Source organism: Salminus brasiliensis, chromosome 3 (assembly GCF_030463535.1).
Source record: "Salminus brasiliensis chromosome 3, fSalBra1.hap2, whole genome shotgun sequence".
NCBI lineage: Eukaryota > Metazoa > Chordata > Actinopteri > Characiformes > Bryconidae > Salminus > Salminus brasiliensis.
This window is the reverse complement of record NC_132880.1, coordinates 5,190,111-5,213,524: the sequence shown is the minus strand read 5'-3', so window position 1 is coordinate 5,213,524 and position 23,414 is coordinate 5,190,111. Positions and strand designations below refer to the sequence as shown.

The 23,414-nt window shown below is 43.3% G+C and overlaps 2 protein-coding genes across 4 annotated transcripts; one reads left to right on the top strand and one right to left on the bottom strand.

Moving 5' to 3' along the window:
• Window positions 1-553: 553 nt before the first annotated feature.
• Window positions 554-17,291, bottom strand: atp13a1 (ATPase 13A1). The gene is made up of 25 exons (XM_072675258.1): window positions 16,778-17,291; window positions 14,333-14,422; window positions 13,853-14,113; window positions 13,183-13,338; window positions 12,410-12,479; window positions 11,892-11,998; window positions 10,987-11,116; window positions 10,767-10,822; window positions 10,308-10,434; window positions 9,429-9,566; window positions 9,101-9,221; window positions 8,801-8,958; window positions 8,191-8,366; window positions 7,968-8,078; window positions 7,728-7,853; window positions 7,338-7,446; window positions 6,444-6,637; window positions 4,484-4,580; window positions 3,728-3,915; window positions 3,321-3,435; window positions 3,038-3,234; window positions 2,798-2,940; window positions 1,822-1,933; window positions 1,237-1,380; window positions 554-1,128 (listed from the first exon to the last, which is right to left on the bottom strand). Exons 1-25 carry the CDS (start codon window positions 17,111-17,113, stop codon window positions 1,018-1,020), a joined length of 3,573 nt encoding a protein of 1,190 aa, XP_072531359.1. The 5' UTR covers window positions 17,114-17,291; the 3' UTR covers window positions 554-1,017.
• LOC140551704 (coiled-coil-helix-coiled-coil-helix domain-containing protein 5) lies at window positions 16,723-20,685 on the top strand. Of its 3 annotated transcripts, none has more exons than XM_072675262.1 (5): window positions 16,723-16,990; window positions 18,094-18,294; window positions 18,530-18,666; window positions 19,435-19,586; window positions 19,744-20,685. In XM_072675262.1, the coding sequence occupies exons 3-5, from the start codon at window positions 18,536-18,538 to the stop codon at window positions 19,809-19,811; spliced, it is 351 nt and encodes a 116-aa protein (XP_072531363.1). In that variant the 5' UTR covers window positions 16,723-16,990; window positions 18,094-18,294; window positions 18,530-18,535; the 3' UTR covers window positions 19,812-20,685. The 3 variants fall into 3 exon arrangements, with proteins under 3 accessions (XP_072531363.1, XP_072531361.1, XP_072531362.1); XM_072675260.1 differs by having other exon boundaries at window positions 16,724-16,990; window positions 18,526-18,666; XM_072675261.1 differs by having other exon boundaries at window positions 16,724-17,304; window positions 18,526-18,666.
• The last annotated feature ends 2,729 nt before the right edge of the window (window positions 20,686-23,414 follow it).

Here is a 23,414-nt window from a genome sequence, read left to right as displayed (position 1 = left end):
GGGGGTGGAATTCACTTTTCCACCACTGCAGTGAATACAAATCACACAGCAGAGGGATACAGACGCGGCCTCTAAAGCAAATGGAGCACGTGGGCTAGAGTAGAAGCGGTGGAGTAATATTACAGGATTTTTATAGAAATATGATTCAGGTTGTGCAACGTTACGCAGTTCTGGTGAGAGGTCTTGTGCAACTCCACTAACGCTTGTATTGCAGTTGAGGCGTTCCGACCTGGAGCGAGAATAAGGGGGACACCATTCTCCCAGTTATAGCCAGTGTACCTTCAATATAAACGTATGAATGATGTAAAAGGAGTTATATTAAAACATTGTGGGCCTTTGCTGATACAGATCATTTGCTGTTCTGACTGTGGTGTAGTTTAAATGGCTTGGTTACATGAACCTGGTAACCATAAACATTAGAGAATAAAGAAATCATTCACTGCTGTCTAACAAATACCCAGAATGAAAAGTTCTCCTTCTAAAAGGCTTAGCATATCCCACACACGTATAAAAGATAAATGAATATTACATAACAAAAGGACACAGCAACACATGCGATTTTTGGTCTTTTATAAGTCTCTCAGACATTTGTATTTTTACAAAATGGAAAAAAGAGAAAAATTAAATCACTCTGCAGTTCTCTTAGAGAATGCCACTCTCTGTTGCGCGAGTCAAAACGCATCAAAACACACACACTCATTCCACACAATACTGTCATCTTCTTGGCCTTACGGGGTCGGGAGGGGGCAGGTTAGAATGGAAGGCGGGGGCAAACATATAATCTGAAGAAGAAAGCAACAGGTCTGAGTAAAGAAAAAGAGAGGAGAAGAGGGAGAGAATGAGAGTAGAGATTGGGAACACTGGGGTGTGTACAGTATTGAGTGCCATGCTTGTCCGTCCCTGCTTCCTCTGAGCGTCGCAGAGTTGGCCGCCCACCAGCGACTGCACTCTCTCCTCCCCGTTTGCAGTCAGCTCGCTGGAGGCAGCAGCTGCTTTGGCGACTACTGACAGAACAGTTCAGTTCGGCAACCGCAGGGTCCCTTTGCCCAGCAGGAACTGCAAGACTCTGTCCACGAGCAGCGCTGCCACAAAATCCAACACCAGGACCTGGGCGATCACTAGCTTAAACTGCAGAGACAGAAGACAAGACGATGAGCCACTGCATCAATGAAGAATTCCTTGTGTTAAGGTGGATACGGCTGACGTAAGCCTTTGCTATGAACTGTGTATGCTCACCTCTGTTGGAATATCCACAAGAGCAAACTGCTCATTAAATTCAGGTGATGACCCAGTTAACAGCCCCACAATGGCAAGGCCAGATAAGGCAATGCTCCACAGCAAGGGACGATTCTCAGTGAGAGATTCCATGAAAGGATGGCCCTGGGTGGGAAGGTGCAGTTCATATTATGCAAAGGAACAAAGGAAAGGCAGTTGTCCTTTACATTGTGTCCAAAACTGTGCCCTATTCACTATATTTTGTAGTAGTATCTGAAAGCGTAGTGACCAATTTCCAGTGCACTGTAACAATCTCATAATACACTGTAAAATATAGTGTACAAACAATGTGCCCTGCAGTATCCACTGCGTTGTTTGGTATGAAGATTTGTGCGCTGCTTCTCTGAGGAAAACTGATCATCAGATTGTTTCTGCGACACACACACACACACAACGAGGGGTCCAAAATCTTCAGTCGAATTCTGTTCTCTGTAATAGTGCTAAATCTATACAGTGATCTGGATTGACGCATTTAGAGGATAGGACACAGTTTTGGACACAGCTACAATATTTTCTAAAGCCACTAATAAGCCATTTAAGCAATACCTTGTAATTAATGGCGAAGGTGGCCATTTGCATGGCCATGGACATTATGTACACAGTGCTGTTGATCAGGCTGGGCTCGAACTCCTTATAAAGATCAACAAACTGCTCCTCTCTGTGGAAACAAAAGGTCAACAACAGAAGATGGCACTGAAATTTCATAGTATGCACTCGTTTTTAGTAAGCTGCCCATAATAAGGTGCGAGCAAACGCTGCATATTTATTTGTTTATGTACAAACATTTTGGCTAGTGCGCCCCCAAGTGGTGTACTGTGTACTGTACTTGTGAGGACTGTCCGATAGGAATGTACCAGCTGGACAGTTTTGAATTTGCGATGTATTTATCTTGCTAAAGGCAGGTTTATACTTCGACTAAGATAAGGGCAGCGAGGGCACGTACCCGGTGCCGGCCGGGGCAGCCACCTCAGCTCCCGGGGAGCAATTGGAGGTTGGGTGCAATGGTAGTCACTGGTCCCAAACCATCAGCTTCACTAACCTTTAGACCACAACTGCCAAAATTCTCTTGCTGTTGACGGGAATTGAATCCAGGTGAAACATTTGGAAGGCAGCTCTGATAACCACTACTCCAACAGTGCCAAGATTCACACAAACGTGTGTCGAGATGCGACTGTGGGGCTTCACGGATAAGTCTAGCACACAGAGACCACAAGAAGTGGGGGCGGAGCTAAATCCAACCAATACTCAAGTCAAACCAGAATGAGCTAAATTCAGAGGAGATCTTTAATTCTAAAAGACTGGCCTCCTTCTTCATTTTCTGCACATTCTGGTTGGAATGGATGTGTTAGGTTCATGTATGCTGGTAGATATCTATCTAAATGTCTGCACATTCACGGATAAACCAAAGCAAAAGTGTAATCCAGCCTTAATGGAAAACTTCTATGTTATGAACACAACAGTTTTAGTAGCTATACAGTAGGTGACAAGATGAGAAACAGATAAACATAATGGATGAAGATACCTGGGAGGGCTTCTGCTCTGTGCCCCTTTGTACAGATAGACCAGACTGCAGAAGTGCACTGCGAACTGGAGCAGTACCGTCAGGATGGTATAGAGGTTGAATATGTTGGGCAGGGGGCGCTCTTTGGACAAGGTCTTCAGAGGCTGCAGTCCAGAACAAGAAACATTATTGCAGCATTCCACCTTACAGAAGGAGATGTTTCCAGCACTGCAGGAGAAAGCACAAACAGGATGTTCTCACCTTGGACCTCGAGATGAAGAGAAAGCAGCCTGCAAGAAGCAGGCCTTGAAGTGTTGCTTGAAAGTCGCTGAACTTGACCCCCTCTAGGTAGAGCACGGACTGGCTGTAGGCCAGCACCAGGGCATTCAGAGCCAGGATCTTGAACATCTGTAGCGTGGTCACCAGAGTGCAGCGGCCCTGCTTTATTACGTGACAAACTGGAGATACAGGAACAGACACATTGTGACTATCTGTGGAAAGATGTCTGATAAAGCACTGGGATATAAGCATATCCTTTACTCACTGCACTGTATAGAGGAAAGTTTAGAGGTGAATGGAGCAGCTATCGAGGCGTCCCCTAGTTTGACCACTTGAAGCTGATCCTCTTCCAACTCCCGCAGTACCTGACATATCCGCTCCTGCAACGTAATGAATGCAGAATACCACAAACAAGCTCAAACTGACACTTTACAGAAAGCAACTAAAGTGGGGACTCACAATTCCTGTCCTAGAGGGCTGGTTTCAAGAACAATTTGGTGACATTCATGGTCAATCACATCTAATTTTCATGTTCAGTAGATGTGTTCTGCTGGACTGGACTTGACAGGATGCCAGCCCTCCAGGACCTAAAGACTAAACACTAAACAAGCCCGGTACATGCTCATCAATTAGGCTCTGCTAAGAGAGACTAATAGACCCTCTTTCACACACCTTCTGTGCAGCAAGCTGCTCCTCTCTCTGGGCCATCACCCTTTGCCTGGCTGCTCTGGAGCTCAGTTTCCCCCCTGAACTGGAGATTGGAGGCATGGGCCTGGGGTCAGCAGCAGGTGTCTCTTTGTCTCTTCCTCTTTTTTTCTTCTCTGGCAAGCGTTCTGGTGCGTTAGCTAATAGCGCCACACCTGTGAAAACAGAGAGTGCATCAGTGTATGTTCTGCGTTAGCATATATACTGTGTCTATTATCACTGTCGCACAAAAAAGTTCTATTAACCAAACGGCAACTTCTCAGGAGAAGGCAAAAAATATATGGTTATAATTTTTATAATATTTAATATTTCTAATAGTTATTTTCTACCAAATTTGGAAGGCCAATTACCCCTGTGAACTTCCCCCATCACCAGCAATGCCCCCAATACTAGGGGGTGAGGACTAGCACATCTCCTCCCACACATTTGAAGCCAGCCACAGCCTTTTTTTCAAGCTGCCGTTGATGCAGCATTGCCCCGATACAACATCTAACAGTTAACACTAGGAATGATGAGGGGAGGAAGTGCCATCAACCCACCCCTGAGAGAGCAAGGCCAATTATGCTCTCTCGGACACCGCCTGCTGATGGCAAGCAGCATGACCCGGGATTCAAACCAGAGTCAAGTCATTTTGGAGCATATCGATTAGTCATCATCATCAAAAAGTGAAAAACTGCAAAAAGGGAGAGAACATTGATGTTATTAAAACTAGTAAAATCTCACCTATGTGGGCATGTTTGAGTGCTCCAACATCATTGGTCCCATCACCACACATGAGAGTGACAAAGCCTAATCCCTTTAGGCTTGTTATGACAAACTCCTACAACAAAAAATGCATACGTTTAGTTTTCTGAGAACATGTACTCTCTTTAAAATTAAGGTGCTACAAAGGGTTCCTTGAGTGATGCAATATAAGAACCACTTTTGGGTCCATAAAGAACCATGTTTGTAATAGAGATGTGCCAGTGATAAGAACCTCTTTACATTAGGTGAAGGTTCTTCAGATATTTAAAAGATTTAGGGAGGCAGAATGTACTTGCTGATACACATTAATATATTAATTTCTTAATTATTATGGGTCCAACATCAGTAATCACCATTTCCCAGGCATTGTAAACCGTATGGTAGATCTTTTTCATGATCAAATTTCTGTAATAAAAACTGGGCAAAACCAATCTTGGCTGTTAGATTTTATTCCCCTCATGGAGTGCAGTGCTGATTACATCCACTGGGCAGCAATGTGGTAAAAGATTATCCTTGTCTGAAAGCTGAGAAAACGAACAGAATCATGCTGGCATGCCATGGCTCTTCAAAAGTTTTACTTTAAGCTACACAGAAAGTTGATTTAAGAAAAAAAAATACATTTTATGTTCCACACCCCCAAACAATAACATTTTTAAATGGCTCATATATACAGCAATATAATGTAGCTCTATGTTCCCATGAGAAGCCTCAATGTAGACACCGCACAAGATCATATCACCAATTTGTTTGCTAGAATGAATTGTAGGTGTTTTACCTTCAGAATGGCAGATCTTTAAAGCTTTTTTTATTCTTTACATAGTAAGATATGAGCTAGTAGTAATCTATTTCTGCCATATAACTGAGCCGCACTGAAGAACACTGGACTGAATAGCCATAACCACAGCTACCTACATAGGTAGCTATATTGCTGTATAAGGTTAAACTTGTATTCTAATACCATTGTATTGCAGTGGCTGTTCTGTAATACTTATTAGTTCATGCCGAGACTTACTCTAATTGGGCAAGTCAACTGGCTGGCTGACTCGCGTATTTGCTTCCTAAATAAATATATATACATATTTAAAAACAAAACAAAACAAAAAACACAGATGAATAGATAAAAGATAAATTGCTAAACGAGGATCCAGGAACTAAATTTGACCAATAATCATTTTTGAAAATGTATTTCTTAGTGTGACTGTTAAAGTTTCATACACCCCTTTTTATAATGCATGCTCCAAATAGGCTGAGACATTGAAGACTGGCCTAATGTAACAGTAGCTTTTATCGCTATTTTATAGCTGTTTACCGGAGTTCTGTTGACCTAGACAGCCGGTAGGATATGGAGACAAGTTAAATAATGTGAATATTTTTTGTAACCTTTGTTTAGATCCAAGTAAGACGTTTTATAAGTCCTAGGCAAACCAGCTAAATCTGACTGTCGATAGCCTTTATCTCTGTTCAGGTTTGGCTAGTGCTGTGATAAAAGGTAACTGTGGATACCTTCAGTTTTCTAAGCTCCAGTTAAAAAAGTTAAGGGTGCAGTGTTGTTACACCAACGAACATTAAATGACTTTCAAAATTCAGAAGGTTTTGTTAAATCATAGGTAAGGAGAGCTTTTTGCTGTGCAGTCTTTTGCTACATTGGAATGGTATGATTTTCTACAGCCTAGTATCAGGTTCATTATTTCCTCATGTGACTCCATATCCATATTTTCCATTTATTTTTAGAAACTCGTATTCTGAATCATGTACTGTGGTAAATGACTTTAGAGAGGAGTGTTTGTAATATAAAGCAAAATAACAACATTAAGGAACGGAAACCATTAAAACAACTCATGTAAATTAGCGCGTTTATGATTTTGGTACCAGGCACAATATAGTGCCAGAAATTGTTCTTGAAATTTATCCCATACAAGCTTACAAGCAAAGAACTGACCTTCTGTTTGGGGCTGACACGAGCAAAAACTTGCACATGTGGCAGCAGGGCACTGAGTAAACGGGGGTCATAGGTGAGTCTGGTCAACCCCTCTCCAGTCACACACAGGTCATAGCGGCTGACCAGTCCTGATATAGAGGGAGGGGGCAGAGGCACATGCACGCTACCATCTATAGACTCCCACTGCCATTCACCTGCAGCAAAAATGAGAGGGAAATATGGATTAGTGAATGTCAGGCAGTAAGGGCTTTTTTAAAAGCAGTATTAAGCGAGAATGGTCATTTCTTGCTGTTGGGCTCCCTCTACAGTCGGCAAGTGTAATATACACTTCACACTCACATTTCTAGACTCAGAGATTCAGAACTGTGACAATGAACAACGTGGAATGAACAAGCATGTGGACTGTAATATTACAGGATTTCACTTAAAGTGTTAAGCATTATGCAGAATTACACAGTGCAGTTTCTTGCTAGTCACCCTATTACAGTCAGTGAAGCATCCAGATTATTTTAAAGCTGTTAATTAAATTATTTAAGGTACAAAAGCTACATAATATGGCTTTAATGCACAAGTGTCTGAATCCAGTCCTTGAGGACTGCAATTTCACAATCGGCCAAATGGCCCATCCATGCTCCGCCCATAAACATGTTGTTCTATGCCTACTGCTCTGGAATTAGGCAGAACATATTCCATCAACGGATTGAGAAATCGGAGCGTGTCACAGTAATGTCAACTGATGTCAATTCAAAATGTGTGTGGGTGGAAGTGTTCAGCCTAGTTTCATATCAACCAATGCCCTTTTAAATGCCAGTAATGTGGGACACACTGGTTCCTTTCTGCACAATGTTAACATTCCCAAAGCGACCTTGTTTGGAGTGCAAAGACTAAAAGTACCTTGATTGGGTCCAGGCTGCAGGATCAGAGTGTGCTCCTTCTGGATAAAGTGGAGCTCTCTGGCTACGTGACAGGCTGTTAGAGGATTGTCACCAGTGATCATTACAACCTGAGCATCAGGAGAGACACAGAGGAAAGACAACACACAACATGTGAGCCTTGAAAAGCCTTCAAAATTCATGAAGCAGTCTCCTTGCAGTTAAATCCAGTCAAATTTATAGTACAGCGGTCACTGAAACTGACCCATTTTAAAAAAAAAACTCTGATTAGTCAATTTAATCAATAGTGGTGGTCTTAATTTACAGTTTAAAGTACTGTGTTTAGATATAGAGACCCTGTAAGTAGGCCTTTAGACCTCAAAGGGCATGCATGTTCCTCTGAACCACTCACATGATGAGATGCCTCCTGGATCTCTCTGATGACTGCTTTGCTGTCATTCTTGAGTGGACAAGAAACAACCATGAAGCCAGCGAAGGTCAGGTCACACTCCAGAGCTTCTCGGCTCATCTCTCGTACCTGCAAAGACAGAAAAGGTGAACCAAAACTCATACGCATGTATTTCTGCTGTAAGGAATTTAGCTTTGGAGACTAGAAGGCTGCCAATCAGTCCTTCAGACATGATTGGAGTACCTGCTGGTGGCTGAGGTGCCCCATTTCCTTGTAGCCCAACGCTAGAACCCTGGCTCCTTCTCGAGACATCTCTTTGTGCACCTCATCATAGCTGTCTGGACACTGTGAGAACTGGAGAAACAACAGGTTTTAAGAATATATCTGTTGTATTTAAGGTCCTTTAACCCCAAGTCATCAATATTCTTGTCTTTGTCAGAAGAATGCTATATGGTAAAGAGGTTACCATGTTCCGGAGTGTCTCCGGAGCTCCTTTCACCGTGGAAATGTAGCAAAACTCAGTAGAGCCCAGTTTTTCGTAGGACGCCAGAACACTCATCCTCTTCAGAGCACTGGCAAAGTGGAACCGTTGGTGGATCTTCAAACCCGGAGTCTTTATTGCACGAGCAAACACCTTTTCATCTGGTACAAGAGGCAAATAGACAAACGTATTGTCAAACATACACCATAGGTACAAAAGTATCCAGGCATGTCTTTTAATGAGCGAGTCCAATAATGACAATGCATGAGTCTAAAGTGACCATGCCTAATGTCTTCCAGTTCATAGTGGGGTATAAAGCCACCGCCTCTTTTCGAAAAGCCCTGGGTCCCAGTCTCCAACACACCAGCTAACAAACAAATGTGCCGGCCAACACTATTGAAGAGTATTAAGAGAGAGATTGCACGGCCAATTGTGCTCTCCCTGACTCCGGCTGCTGCATGGCTCGAGATTCTCACAAACCCCCGGGCCAACATTAGACTGCTGAGCCACTTGGAGCCCCTGACTTGCATACATTTGTGGCCAAACAATCATGTCAGGTTCATCATTTTTAATTCATGCTGGCAGGCCTCCTGACCTTTAGTTAGGGTCCAGTCTGCTGCGGTCAGCATAGCCTTCTCCAGAGGATCACCCACCAGCTGTCCATCATCAAGTGTAACGAGGGAATGACAAGTGGCCACGACTCTGTGTGTCTCTACTGGGATTTCAGACACCGGCATCACTTCTTTCCCTTCTCTGAGAGAGATAGACAGATACATAGATAGACATGTATGGTGAGAGATAGAGACATTCAGAAAGGTAAACAGAAAAGCAGGCGAAATTGAACTGATTCTTTATTTTTTCTTTAATCTGACTCGTTGATTATACAAAGCTCTACCTCAGTCCCGCCACACCACGAACGACCAAGCTGTCACTTGTTAGTGTTCCAGTCTTATCAAAGCAGCAAATCTCCACCTTTCCTGCAAAAGGGATCCTAAAAGGCTCTGTGCAAAACACATCTGAAAGAGGCAGAATTGAAAATATGCAGAAAAGTTATATGTGAACTCGAAATGGGGGTGAGGTATTTAATAAGCCACAATTTAAATTAAATTAAAAAGGTACTGTGTTACTCGCATTTCATTTTAGCAACAGCGTTTCTAACATTAACATTTCATGAGTCAAGCCTGCATGGGGATATAAACCCTCGGCTCCACACAGTCACTCACAGAGCTTGGCCAGGGCGATGAGAGAGGTGTTGACAGCCAGCGAGAGCTCGATGGGCAGCTCGGGTGGAACTACAGAGGTGAGGATGAGCGTGCACTCCAGGAACAACTTGTATTTGTTCCTGCTCAGGTCCTTGGTCCCTGGAGGAGAAGCAGGAGTCAGATGAACGACAGAAGAAAGAAGAGACAAAACATGTTCTTTATAAGAACAACGACAAAGACCTAGTCACACATTTAACATGTATGTCTTTATAACATTCTGAGCACAAACATGATATATACTATACTGAAATCACACCTATTGCCATGGTTCACAATACACTATCATAGCCCTGACTTGAGTGGGCGACTTTTTGGAGACTCCTGACAAAAGGAGCTGGCTCGGTTGCTATGTGTGGACTGCTGAGAGCTCAGAGCGTTTGCCGAGTGATTGTCGATGCTTATCTGGACTCGTCAGTGCCTCTAAATCCGCTAGTGTGAAAAGTGTTGTGACTGGAATTTAGTGCAACGACTAGCTACAGCCTATAGGAGCACAAGACATGGGGTAAAGAGAAAGCTAAAGGTGGAGTTTATCCATTTTCCCATCCATATTCTTTACTTTTCCTTGTTTGTGTTTTTTTTTCTTTTTTACTGCAAATCAGCCTACATTTGAAATTTAGCCTACATTTGAATAACTCCACTAGGGATGGTATGTCTAGTATTAGTCATACTTCTACATGAATATAGTTATTTAAGCACGTGCCAAATAAAGTTGGCCTTGACAAATTACACTTACCAAGAGGCAAGTGAAACTACAAAAGAGGGCTAATTATATAAATTGCAACAGTTTCAGTGTGACCACCTGCACAGCTCCCTTTTGCAAAGAGTGTGGCAGCAACTCACCTTCTACCCACACATACACAGCTGCAGCAATGGCAAAGACGAGCAGGAAAAGGATGAAGATGAACGTCTCCAAGTTGTTGGCCGTCACCCTCTTCACGCCAAACAATATGGTCCGCAATAATTTCCCCTGAAAACAGAACATCGGCATAGTCTAATTCTTTAACTATGGCCATGTGAAAAGGTTAGGACATCCCTTGAACATATTTGTCTTAGAACACCCCCACATTTTGCGATGGTTCAAATGTGTAAAATTAGAATCAGGTGCAGAACATCAGCTGCAGATGATCAGAACTTGGTTCGAGAGGATTCTGGAGGAACCCATCTTACTTAAACCTCAGACATTTAATTAATTTTGCTCTTGATTACAGTTCAAGTGAGTGGTGAATATCACCATGGCAAGTATACAGAAACTGTAGCTGCTGTATATAGAGAAGCAGCATTCATCAAAGACCTCTTTACCTGAGAAGTATAGAACCCTGTTCGTAGAACATACGCCACACAGCCATTGTCCACAGCTGCAGAGAGCAGAGAGAGAAAGAGAGAGAATCATTTCTATGCAAGTGAGCCAACTGTAAGATGACTCACAGCAGGCTCAGTGCTGAGATTAAGCAGTGGAAACGGATGACTGGCATCAAAGGGAAGACACAGTAGAACAGACGGAGCCAGTAGTACTACTAACGTTTGAGGCCAGCGCTGGCACGTAGAGGGGGGCTGTGCTGAACCACTTTAGTGCCTCCTGAGATCACATGTAGACGGGAATCTGTCTGCAGGTCCAAAATTCTCTCAGGGTCCAAGTCCTCCACAGGTTCCTGCAGAAATAACACACACAGCGGTGTTCATTAAGGCACTGGAAGGTCATTGTAATGCATAGTGACACAGTTTAATGTTCTCTCTGCTCAAATACACCACACTCAAGCTTTAAATGGCTTAATAATTATGTGCTGAGAATAGGGGTCTAAATAAAACTAGTTCCTTTTGCAATGTGTGTGTTCAGACCTGGACTTTAAAAGGGCATACATGATGAAAGCGGGCAGGCATTAGGCGAGTGCTAAGCTAAGCGTTAAAGGCTAACTGCAAACCATGGCAAGAGGACTAAAGAGGGCAAAAGGCAGGTCAGCATGTTTCAATCTGAGGCAGGTGGTAAAGAGGCTTATAAACCCACATTTGAGAACATTTTCACCCCAAACAAAATCACATACTTCCTATTTCTACATCAAACTACAGCTACAGCAGTTTATCCCCACCCATTTACACTGAGGTTATATGTTATATGAGTGTTTCAGCCTGATGTGCTTTTTGAATGTGGCACAATACAGGGTACCCAATCAGAACAGAGCTTATTACATGCCAGGCTTAAAACAATCATACTAGATAGGGAAATGCTGAGTAAAAACATAATCCCACACAGACATCATAAACAACTAAATGTTTATATAAGAAATGTATAATTTGAGTTTTCATGGTATGTTAAGGAACCATAACCAGTTGTGATGAATCAGGACTGGCTGAGCAGGGAAAACAAGTGTGGCTCTCAGACCAGGTGACAAGAACTGTAGGAAGGGAGGAGCAACATTTCATACCGACCTTCATTTGAGGCACAGACTCTCCAGTAAGCATGGCTTCATCCACAATGCAGCGGCCTCTGAGCAGCAGCACATCACATGGGACCAGATTCTCCTGAGGAGAGCGTCCTGTGGAGACAGGGGACGTGAGGACCATCAGTGCTAAGCTGGTTTGAGGACAGCTAAGGGTCACTGCAATTGGACCATCATCAACTTTGGTGTTATTTTTCTTTAGTGAGAAGTTCTGCTGTGTAGAATCATCCCAGGCTGAGTGTGTGTGTGGACCAAAATAAGACCTTGGCCTGCATTTGTTTTGTTTTTTTCCCCCCACCACACAAGCGCTCTGGTGTAGGTGCCAGTTGAGCCTGATGATTATTTTTAGCATTTTAAAATAGGTCAAAAGGATGCAGGTCTATTCTTTGAAATAAATTCGAGGTGTGTATGTGGGCTAATCCAACATGTGCACTGGTGCTCATTCTTCGTGTTACTGAAGGTGATGGAAAGTGAACTGGACTGCAAGAACTGCTCTGTGAGACTTACCAATGGATACGATATCTCCAGGGACGAGTTCATCACTGGATATAGGTCGCCATTTACGGTTTCTATAAACCTGAGGGGGGGAGGGGAGAAATTCTCATTACACTGTTTGGTTTCTAAATACAGAAGAAACTATAAGATTTTACAGAATGTTAAAATACACTAAATGTCCAAATGTTTGTAGACACCCCTTTTAATAAACACATTCAGCCCCCAAGCTTCAACTACTAAGTTGCACACATATGAGCAGATAAACATGAACCTATTGGCACCATGCCTAATGCCAGGCGTGGGTTAGAGGGGTATAAAGCCCCCCCAGCATTGAGCTGTGGAGCAGTGGAGGAACTGTGCTCTCTGGAATGATGGATGGTACTCCATCCAGTACTTACATCCAGAACACATAAAATAAATGGTAAAACTATATGAGTGTCAACTTTGATTTATTGGGTTCTCTTAATTTACTGTTAGAACTTAAAGGAAGATATAGAAAGTCTTGATGTGGTTGGTGTAGCACGGAGAGCAACACCACCACTTTATCCAGGGCAGACTAGTGTTAAATTGCCTGACTAGGCAAGCCCACACTACACCAATAAGAATCCTTGGACAAAACTCTTTACTCTATATTCTGAATAAGAGTGTAAGTCAAATGGCCACGCAGTGCATGTACGCAAGTCGGGGGAACTTTATACATTTCAGAACATTTCTAGCACCACTGTGTGATAACTGAACCACCAATTCTCTAGACCTCTCTGAGGAGGAAGAGTGTGTTCAAATACCTGAATCATATAGGGTTTGTTCCCCATTCTGCGGATCTCAGACATGTTCCTCATCTGTTGCTGCACCAGAGATGCCTCAAAGGCCACAAGCATGAAGAGGGTAAAGACACTGTAGTACCAGTATTCATCCAGACACCACAGCCCCACACAAAACACCTGCAGGACACAATGAACACAAAAAGAGCATTGAGCACTTTTACTTAAAAAACCTTGTCTGATATAGTCAGGAACACACACACAGCAATTATTATTATTATTATTATTAATTTTTTTATTATTATTATTTTAAATATCTGTCCCAAGCCCAACATTTTGCTCATTGTCACACAAAAATCTTGCTCAGAGGAAAACGTAGCTCCTCAGCTCCAATACAGCAGCTAACAGATGCCTGTGCTGACCAACATCACACTAGGAGTGATGTGGGGAGGAAGTTGTGCTCACTAGGTCTCCAGCTGCTGATGGTAAGCAGCATGACCTGGGATTTTCCGTTTCTCTGTGAGTGCAGACTCAAAAAAAAATATATACTGTAACTCATTAAAGCTGTTGATTACGTAACTACCTGTGCAATAAATGGTGTCACTACATGTAAGGACTTATGTGACGGAAGGTGAAATTCTACACTTCCAAAGCTAAACATACAGTAGAAGAGAGATGGCCTATAGATGCTCACCTGGAAGACAAAGAATGGGGCAGTGGCTCTCTCCTTGAAGAGCTCCAGGAAGTCAGGCACCACCATCTCTGCACGGTTGGTCCCATAGCGCTTCTCTGCAGCCCGCAGGTCTGCCTCCTCCTGGTAGCCTCTCCATGCTTGGAAGTAGCCCATCGGATGGTCGATGGGGAAGGCCACGGGTAAGAAGTGTTTCCTCTCCCTGTCAAACACATAGCAGATCTTCTGGAACTCGAAGGATAGGATCTCCCCTCCGTTCTCGTCCTGGAATATAGGAACACAAACACAGTGGCATCAGAGCGAGTTATAAGCTGAAGAGAACTGGTCTAAGATCAGTGAGATGTTTCATAAATACAGGCATTATTATGTACTCATAAAATAGACTAAATGCTCATACTTAACACACAGAGTCTCCTGCACCTACTGATGTCCATCAACAGCATATCCAACATGAACAGGAGTAAAGAGGATAAGCAGACTCACCTTGTCCCTCTGGAGCGGCACAAGCTCAGCAGATCCATTGTTAGGCGTGGGTATTACTTTTGCTAAGCTGGCCTTTGCTGGATCAGGTTCCTGTCAGAAACAGATGCGAGATTCTCACACACTGCTTTATCAACTTGTGGCTGTGCAGCACAGTGCTCCCCTCTCCAGCCCTGCAGCCCCCATGCTTTCCTCTCTCCAACCCCATAGATTCCACTCACAAAAGACCATTAAATAAAGATGTCACCACTAAGATGTAGCGCAGAGTTGTTGGGCTTTCAAGACTGGAGATGTCAAATTCAGCCTTGGAAGCTTACACTGCCTCCAGGCCTATACTGTGAAATTCAGCCTTGGAGGCTGCTACTGCCTCCAGACCTATACCGTAAAATACAGCCTTAGAGGCTGCGATTGCCTCCAGACCTAGACTAGGAAGCTCAGTTTTAGAGGCTTTGAGTGGCTCCAGACCCATACTGTGAGACTCAGCCTTAGAGGCATTTACTGACTCCAGACCCAAGCCTTTGAGGCTTCTACATCCTCCAGACCCAGACTGTGAAACTCAGAGGCCTTCATTGCCTCCAGACCCAGACTGTGAAACTCAGCCTTAGAGGCTTTCATTGCCTCCAGATCCAAACTGTGAAACTCAGCCTTAGAGGCCTTCATTGCCTCCAGACCCAGACTGTGAAACTCAGCCTTAGAGGCCTTCATTTCCTCCAGATCCAGACTGTGAAACTCAGCCTTAGAGGCTTTCATTGCCTCCAGACCCAGACTGTGAAACTCAGCCTTAGAGGCTTTCATTGCCTCCAGACCCAGACTGTGAAACTCAGACTGTGAAACTCAGCCTTAGAGGCCTTCATTGCCTCCAGATCCAGACTGTGAAACTCAGCCTTAGAGGCCTTCATTGCCTCCAGATCCAGACTGTGAAACTCAGCCTTAGAGGCTTTCATTGCCTCCAGACCCAGACGGTGAAACTCAGCCTTAGAGGCTTTCATTGCCTCCAGACCCAGACTGTGAAACTCAGCCTTGGAGGCTTTCATTGCCTCCAGATCCAGACTGTGAAACTCAGCCTTGGAGGCTTTCATTGCCTCCAGACCCAGACGGTGAAACTCAGCCTTAGAGGCTTTCATTGCCTCCAGACCCAGACTGTGAAACTCAGCCTTAGAGGCCTTCATTGCCTCCAGACCCAGACTGTGAAACTCAGCCTTAGAGGCCTTCATTGCCTCCAGACCCAGACTGTGAAACTCAGCCTTAGAGGCCTTCATTGCCTCCAGACCCAGACTGTGAAACTCAGCCTTAGAGGCTTTCATTGCCTCCAGATCCAGACTGTGAAACTCAGCCTTAGAGGCTTTCATTGCCTCCAGACCCAGACTGTGAAACTCAGCCTTGGAGGCTTTCATTGCCTCCAGATCCAGACTGTGAAACTCAGCCTTGGAGGCTTTCATTGCCTCCAGACCCAGACGGTGAAACTCAGCCTTAGAGGCTTTCATTGCCTCCAGACCCAGACTGTGAAACTCAGCCTTAGAGGCCTTCATTGCCTCCAGACCCAGACTGTGAAACTCAGCCTTAGAGGCTTTCATTGCCTCCAGATCCAGACTGTGAAACTCAGCCTTAGAGGCTTTCATTGCCTCCAGACCCAGACTGTGAAACTCAGCCTTAGAGGCCTTCATTGCCTCCAGACCCAGACTGTGAAACTCAGCCTTAGAGGCTTTCATTGCCTCCAGATCCAGACTGTGAAACTCAGCCTTAGAGGCCTTCATTGCCTCCAGACCCAGACTGTGAAACTCAGCCTTAGAGGCCTTCATTGCCTCCAGACCCAGACTGTGAAACTCAGCCTTAGAGGCTTTCATTGCCTCCAGACCCAGACTGTGAAACTCAGCCTTAGAGGCCTTCATTGCCTCCAGACCCAGACTGTGAAACTCAGCCTTAGAGGCTTTCATTGCCTCCAGATCCAGACTGTGAAACTCAGCCTTAGAGGCCTTCATTGCCTCCAGACCCAGACTGTGAAACTCAGCCTTAGAGGCTTTCATTGCCTCCAGACCCAGACTGTGAAACTCAGCCTTAGAGGCCTTCATTGCCTCCAGACCCAGACTGTGAAACTCAGCCTTAGAGGCTTTCATTGCCTCCAGACCCAGACTGTGAAACTCAGCCTTAGAGGCATCTAGATCCAGATTGTGAAAACTGTGACACTCAACCCTAAGAACTAAGCTCTCAGCACAGTGCCCCACCTTGAGGACCCTACTTTAGTGCCATGGGGAAGGGGTAACCCACCAATCCCAGGCTCCACTCCTGTGGTGAGTTATGATGATGATGATGATGATTTCCTGTGCAGTTGAGGGTCTTTTAGGGTCTTTTGGGGTATTTTGGGGGTCTGTACACGCTGTCATTTTACAGAGCAAGCCTACCTGCCACTACACCAACGTTACCATCAGACCGACCCTCGACAGTGTTTACCTTGGAGCAGGTCAGCCAGCAGTGCATGTGAACGGACCAGTAGCCCGACAGCACGGTGAGGACATGCGCGATGCCGATGGCGGCGAGGGCCAGCAGGCCGGCCTCGGGGTACTCCGAGGCTCCGTACACCCCCAGCCACACGTACAGCCAGCCCGGATAGAGGACAGCGGCGAACGGGAGCACAGTGCCGTGGAGGAGTCGCGGCCTGCGCCGGTAGAGCGACACCGAGCTAACCAGTTCGTCTCCGGGGCCATTCTCCCGTTGGTGGAGGTGCAGGTGGTGGTTGGAGGAGGGCGGCCGAACCCCGTCCTCTCCGCGAGCTTTAGCGGCTTCCATCCTGCGCTTCCCGTTCCCGGGATCCTCCTTCCGCTCTCCACCTCCTCCTGACCGGCGAAAACGGGGGATAAAAGAGTGCAGCTGCTCACCGCCCGCGCTGTCCGGCCGCCGGATCGGTCCGATATCAAATAAATAAATTAATTAATTAAAAATCAGCGACCGCACACACACGTACTCCTCCTTCCGCATACGTAAGCACGCACGGTACAGAACGTCATTTCCGGTCTTTGCAAAAGCAAAAAGGAGCTCAATTTACTATTTACTATAATCCTGTTTACCTTAATAACCTTGACATGTTCCTGCTTTTATTTTTAATTCATTTTATTTTATTTAACACCTTAATAGTGGATTTGATGTTGTGTGATACATGTATGCGTTCCTTGAAAACTAAATGCGTTATTCAGTATGATAATTGAATATTGAATAACATATATGATAATATAAACACAGGTGCCACATTATTGTAGCACCATAATTAAGCAATAATATGTATATAATAATATTTAATATGTTATTGTTATATTTTAATAATAATTAAAAAATATATATATGGCGCTTTTTACAATGAATGTTTAGTCGGTCTGTTTAGCCTGTTTAGCAGATCTGTTGTGGGTCGTTTACGTTCACCTTCATTTCATTGGCTTAGTCTAGTGGCTTTCTGTCTGCAATTTATTATTTGGTTTATTTATTCGCTTTTAAATGACAAACATACGCCTTTTGCTGTGGTAAAAACAAAACATTTCATCAGACTTTTATTCTATCTTATGGTTAAACGGTTAACGTCCGTTTTGTGTCAATCCAAAGTGTTGTGTTATTTCTAAAAAATAAATAAATAAATAAATAATAAATTAAAACGCGTGTCGTTAATGTTTATCTTTAATAAATATTAATATTAATATTATTTTAAACTTTACACACCGAGTAAAAAAAATTAAGAAATCAGAACTGAACAGATTTGTGTTTTTCCTCTGGTTTTAAAGGCAGGGGCTCCTGCTCTAAGACCCGCCCCTTCTACCAAAATGACACGCGAAACGCCAATGGTGTCGCGCTTAGCGCAGCGCAGTAACCAATCAGAAACGACCTTCTGCATCATGACCTTCTAAATTTGCATACGGAGAACACGGAGTCCATGCGTTTCCTTTCTTTTTGCTGTGCTGAAGTTCAACCTAACCGGCGAACATGTGAGTGTTGCTGTTTAATCGGACCAAATGTGTGTTGAGCTCAAGTTCCAGCTTAATTGGATAAAACTAGTCAGTTTAGTCGGTCTGTTTATCAGTCGTTTATTTCACCCTCGTCTCATTAGCTTAGTTCTGCTGGTTTTCTGTCTGTAATAGCAGCTTTTGTGTGCCGTATTTAGTTACATAAGGACTACTACTGGTACCTCTCATGCTCATCGCTGCCTCTTGTTTTAGGCAGGCCGTGATGGAGATCACAACCAAGTACTGCCAGAAGGAGATAGAGGAGTACGGGGTTTGTGTTGCCTCTCATCCAGCAGCCTGGCAGCAACAGTGCCAAGACCTGAAGATGAAGGTGGCGCAGTGCACCTCCTCTCAGTACGTTTACCTCCTACATCCCTCCTTATATGTGAGCATTCGTGTGCATATCATAAATCTTGTGCTTGTGACAGCAGTGAGGACTTATGGGTTGATCAGACGCTAGAGGGCGCTCCCGAGAGGGTCTACAATGAATGGGTTCTTATGGAGCTTTTGTGCACAGTTGCAGACCTAATGTGTGATTGGCTAATCAGGTTCATGCAGACAGATGCTCATGATTGGTCAACACAGGTGTTATTAGGACTTATGACAGTTTCAGTCCACTTGAAGGAATTGAACACATTTTAAAATGCCTTTTATTTGTTTATTTTACAGTGGGCAGGGCTCTTCAACAGAAAATACTGGAATGAGCCAGAGTTATCCATATAGCTCTCTATTGTGGCTGTTCCAGGCTCGGCACGCTGCTAAGTGCGCTGTGTAACACTTTACAGTATTCACAGTATTGCTTTACCGTCCCAGTGACAGATCTAATAAGACGCAAATAGATAGGATGTTTAGCAACAGCAACATATTGCCGCTGATGTGCGATGCCGCCATCTTTGATTTTTGAACTCTGGGTTGGTGAGGCTCCACCAGTTGGGACGTGCCAGTTGAAATGACCTACTCAAATGACATGCAGCCTAAGACACAGCTTCCCTGGGACAGAGTAATAGTCTAGACTGTCTGAGTGGTCCAAGCACTGGAAGGCTCGGTACGTTCAGATTGTTGATTATTGGTTCTGCATGAGAAACAGCAACCCCCCTTTTTTTCTCCTCCTTGTTCATGTAGTCCAGTGATTAGGAAGATCCGGACAGACTGTGCAGGAGAATTTACAGAGTTCGAACGCTGTCTACAAGAGAACCAAGCCTCTGCTCAGACCTGTTATCCTCATGTCACACGTTTTCTGACGTGTGCAGAGAGCGTTGTCGGTAAAAATGTAGGTATGTGTCACCATCCCATCATGTTCTTCTAACCAAACGTTTAGGGCTTCATCTGATTGCTGTAAAACACCAAGTAATTGCTCATAGGTCTGCAGTTAACATCTTCTGTTGTTTTGATTCACCCCAAACTAAAAACAGCCCACTGTTTCTTCAACAGGAAATTCAGTGCCTCAACCCACAACTGAAGACCCCCTGTCAGACCTCAACGTTAAGCCTTGTAACTGATGTGGTTCTACTTGATTAAAACTATATATATTTTTAAACATCTGTACAGACAAAAGACAGTGTTGTGATCCAGTTGAGCCAGGAACACTCTGATTTTCACACTTCCATGTTTCATGAATCTTGTAGTAAGAACTCATTTCAATATCCCATATGTATATTTTTAAGTAGTACACTAATTGAGCACTTTATTAGGAAAAGTGTACTAATATTGTGTAGGGTCTCTCGTTGCTCCCAAGGCAGCCTCGATTCTATTGGAGTCAGATCAGGGGACTGGGAGGGCCACTGAAGTACTCTGAACTCACAGTCATGTTCATAAAACCACTTAAAGGGACTTGCCCTGTGACCAGCATGTTGGTGCATCGTCTTAAAGGGATGCATATGGCCAGCAACTATGCTCAAATAGGCTGTGGCATAGATTGGTATTAAGCCAACATTGTTTTCTGCTGTTGTAGCTCATCTACCTCAAGGTTGGACGTGTTGTTGTTTTGCATTCTGAGATGATGTTCTGCTCACCACAACTGTACAACACAACTGAGTTCTTATCTGAGTTACTGTAGCCTTTCTGTCAGCTGCAAACAGTCTGCCCAGTTCTCTGTTGACCTCTCTCAGCAACGAGGCAACCATTTCTGTCTGCAGAGCTGCTGCTCACTGGATATTTTCTCTTAATTCCACCATTCTCTAGAGTAAACTCTAGAGACTGTTGTGCTGAAAATCCCAGATCAGCAGTTCTAGAAATACTCCAAACCAGGTTGTCTAGCACTGAGAAACATGCCACGCTCTGAATCAATGAGATTACATTTGACCTCTTTCCGATGGTTTGTGCGAATGAGCAGGTGTTCCTAATAAAGTTCTCTGTGTATTTTTTTGTAAAGTGTATTCACAATGTATATATAGTTCTTAAGTAGTAGTAGTAATAATAATAATCCTTATTATAGAACTGATTGTTCCTTTAATTTAACTGCTTCAGTGTGATTTTTATTTTACAGCTCTGTGGGTTCATATATTCTGATCTTTAAATCATATATGTATATATAGAACATATCTTGATCTTACACCCTGTAGTTAGCTCTGCTCAGATACTTCAACAAAGCCTGTACATCTCAGCTCTGCTTCATCAAATATGGAATAAATTATTTTCTACATTCATATCAGTGCCACTACTGTTATAACAATATTATTACGCTATTAGTCTTCATATTGTAACCAAATTATTCTTTCGGGCTGCTTTTTCATTTTGAGTTAAACAAGACAAGCTGTGGATTTCTTTCACCTAGTTTCTCATGGCTCTCTTTGTCTGCCTCATGAAATCACTGTATAATATTAAACTGAGGAATGTGTGCGGTCCCTCCCTCATATCATGTCCAGCTTCCCGCTGGCAGGAGAACAAAAAAAAGAGCTAAGGGGGGGCTAGAATCCCTTTGACCACTGACAGGATAAGTGGGAGGACAGGCTTGTAAGGCATGAACGTTTCCACTACTATATCGGACTGTGTTTTTCTTTTTCTTTTTTTCTTGTTAATGTTTGATTGGTCACAAGGTCATAAGTGTAGTTTCTTAAGGCAGTGTTATTGTTTTTGTAACGTGATGACAATCCTGAAAGCAAATATAAAAGATAAAAGACTCACTAATCAAGTAGATATGGTTATATCAACAGCTAAAATTAGTCATTATATTGTAAAGGTGAAAACACAACACAGAGACACAGTATTCACACAGAGTCACAGAAAGAAAAAAAAATTGTGCCTTAATTCATTGCCCTTTCAGTAGTCCCTCATGAAATATCACACAATGAATACCCTGACGTAGTCTGACGTGATCCAAGAACATCTGACTTGTTAATATTCTGCAGCACATCCAGTCTCCGGTCACAGCTTGCGGCTGCTTGGTCCGATTTGTCAGAGATGAATATAGCAAGTCCACACTGTTCAAATGATAAGTGCTCTGTACATTCTTCAATTATTAAATAAGAAATGTCTCACATATACAGTATATCATGCTGCAACATAAATATTTCAATACTGAAGTTCTGCCACACAGGGGAAGCTACAAAATATCCAACAGTATCATACGGAGCAACGGAGAGACCGTAGTGATCATTGCAACAACAACAATAATAATAATAATAGTAATACAAACACACTAAGCGTATTACAATAGAGCTCAATAACATTTAGCATCAACTTGCCAAGTGCTGCGCACCCCCGAAAAACACCAAGGGGCTGTTTATTCAGTTAACACTTATAGTACAGATAATAGCGTAGATGCTATGACAGCATACCTCTACCCTGTGACCCGCAAGGCTCTCAAAGCAACCCTGTTAGCTGTGTTAGACCCTGATGAGTTCCTGACCCTAAACAAACCTCTTTACAACATTTGGCAATTCAAGCCTGCCCTAAATGTGGGCTGAGAGCAAGAAAGTGAAATTCTCTTGGCACATGTTAAAGAATTCTAGTTAGACCAGACTTGGTGAAATGACAACGCTAAACTTCGCTACATCAGATTCTGAACTCTTAAGTGTTTCAAGCAGAGGCTCAAAAATAACCTTCCAGGCCTAAATAATTCAGATGTTGGCTATATGTTGTTCCTACTAACATTTCCAATCTTCTTATTAATATACAGTACTGTGCAAAAGTCTGGAGTGCCTTAGAAAAGCACTAAGATAAGCATCCTGTGTCTCAAAACAATTACATTAGCATAAATACAAATAACAATAATCCAAAAGAGCCCAGTATTATTTGTAGTTATCATCCAACACCTGCTTTGGCTAATCAGTCCTGCTGCCGCTGGTAAAGCTGAATCTGAAGTTGTTTTGATTGCTGGGAAGCCAACCCTGTGTTCTTATAATTAGCTCAAACAATATCAAATACTTTCTTACAATGGTGTTTTCACAAACAAAAATAAGACAAATTCCCAAGATTAATGACTGTAAGCAATCTGTGTAGACTTTTGCACGGTGCTGTAGGTGTTGGGACAAACAAACAAACAAAAACATATTCCAGTATTTAATTATTTGAGCGGTCCATTTTCACCTGATGGTGTCCATCCAGCTATGGCCCTGTACTCATCGCTGCTCAGCAGACCTTAATCATCAGGTCGAGCTGTGTTTGACTAGTCTTAATCACTCTGGTATGTATTCTTTCGCTTTGCTCTCTGAACCTTACCAACACTCCCCAAGTTAATGGAGCACAGTTCCAGACCAGACAGGCTGTGAAGCTGCATGGTTTAGGGCTTCCCTGCTGAACAACACATGATTCACCTCATTAAATGCTTCATAATTAGCTTGTACAATGCATTAGGGCAATGAAAACACTAAACTATGTACTGGAAATTTAAGAAAATGTCCTAGACCTAATTGTATGTGTTTGAGTGAAAATATGAAACAATTTCAGTCAAGAGTCAAGTAGCTCTAGACTTGGTTTAGGATGTACGTCAAAAAGAACAACCCAGTTTTTGAGAATCAATCCCGAACCTTCTGCATTGAGGTTTTGTAAGTTATGCGAGTCTTAAAAACTCTAGAGCACAGGGACTTTTAAGGAGATACAAATTGTATCTCTGGGACATGTAAACACTAATTCCTATGCAGTTAAGCTTATTTCTCTATGCA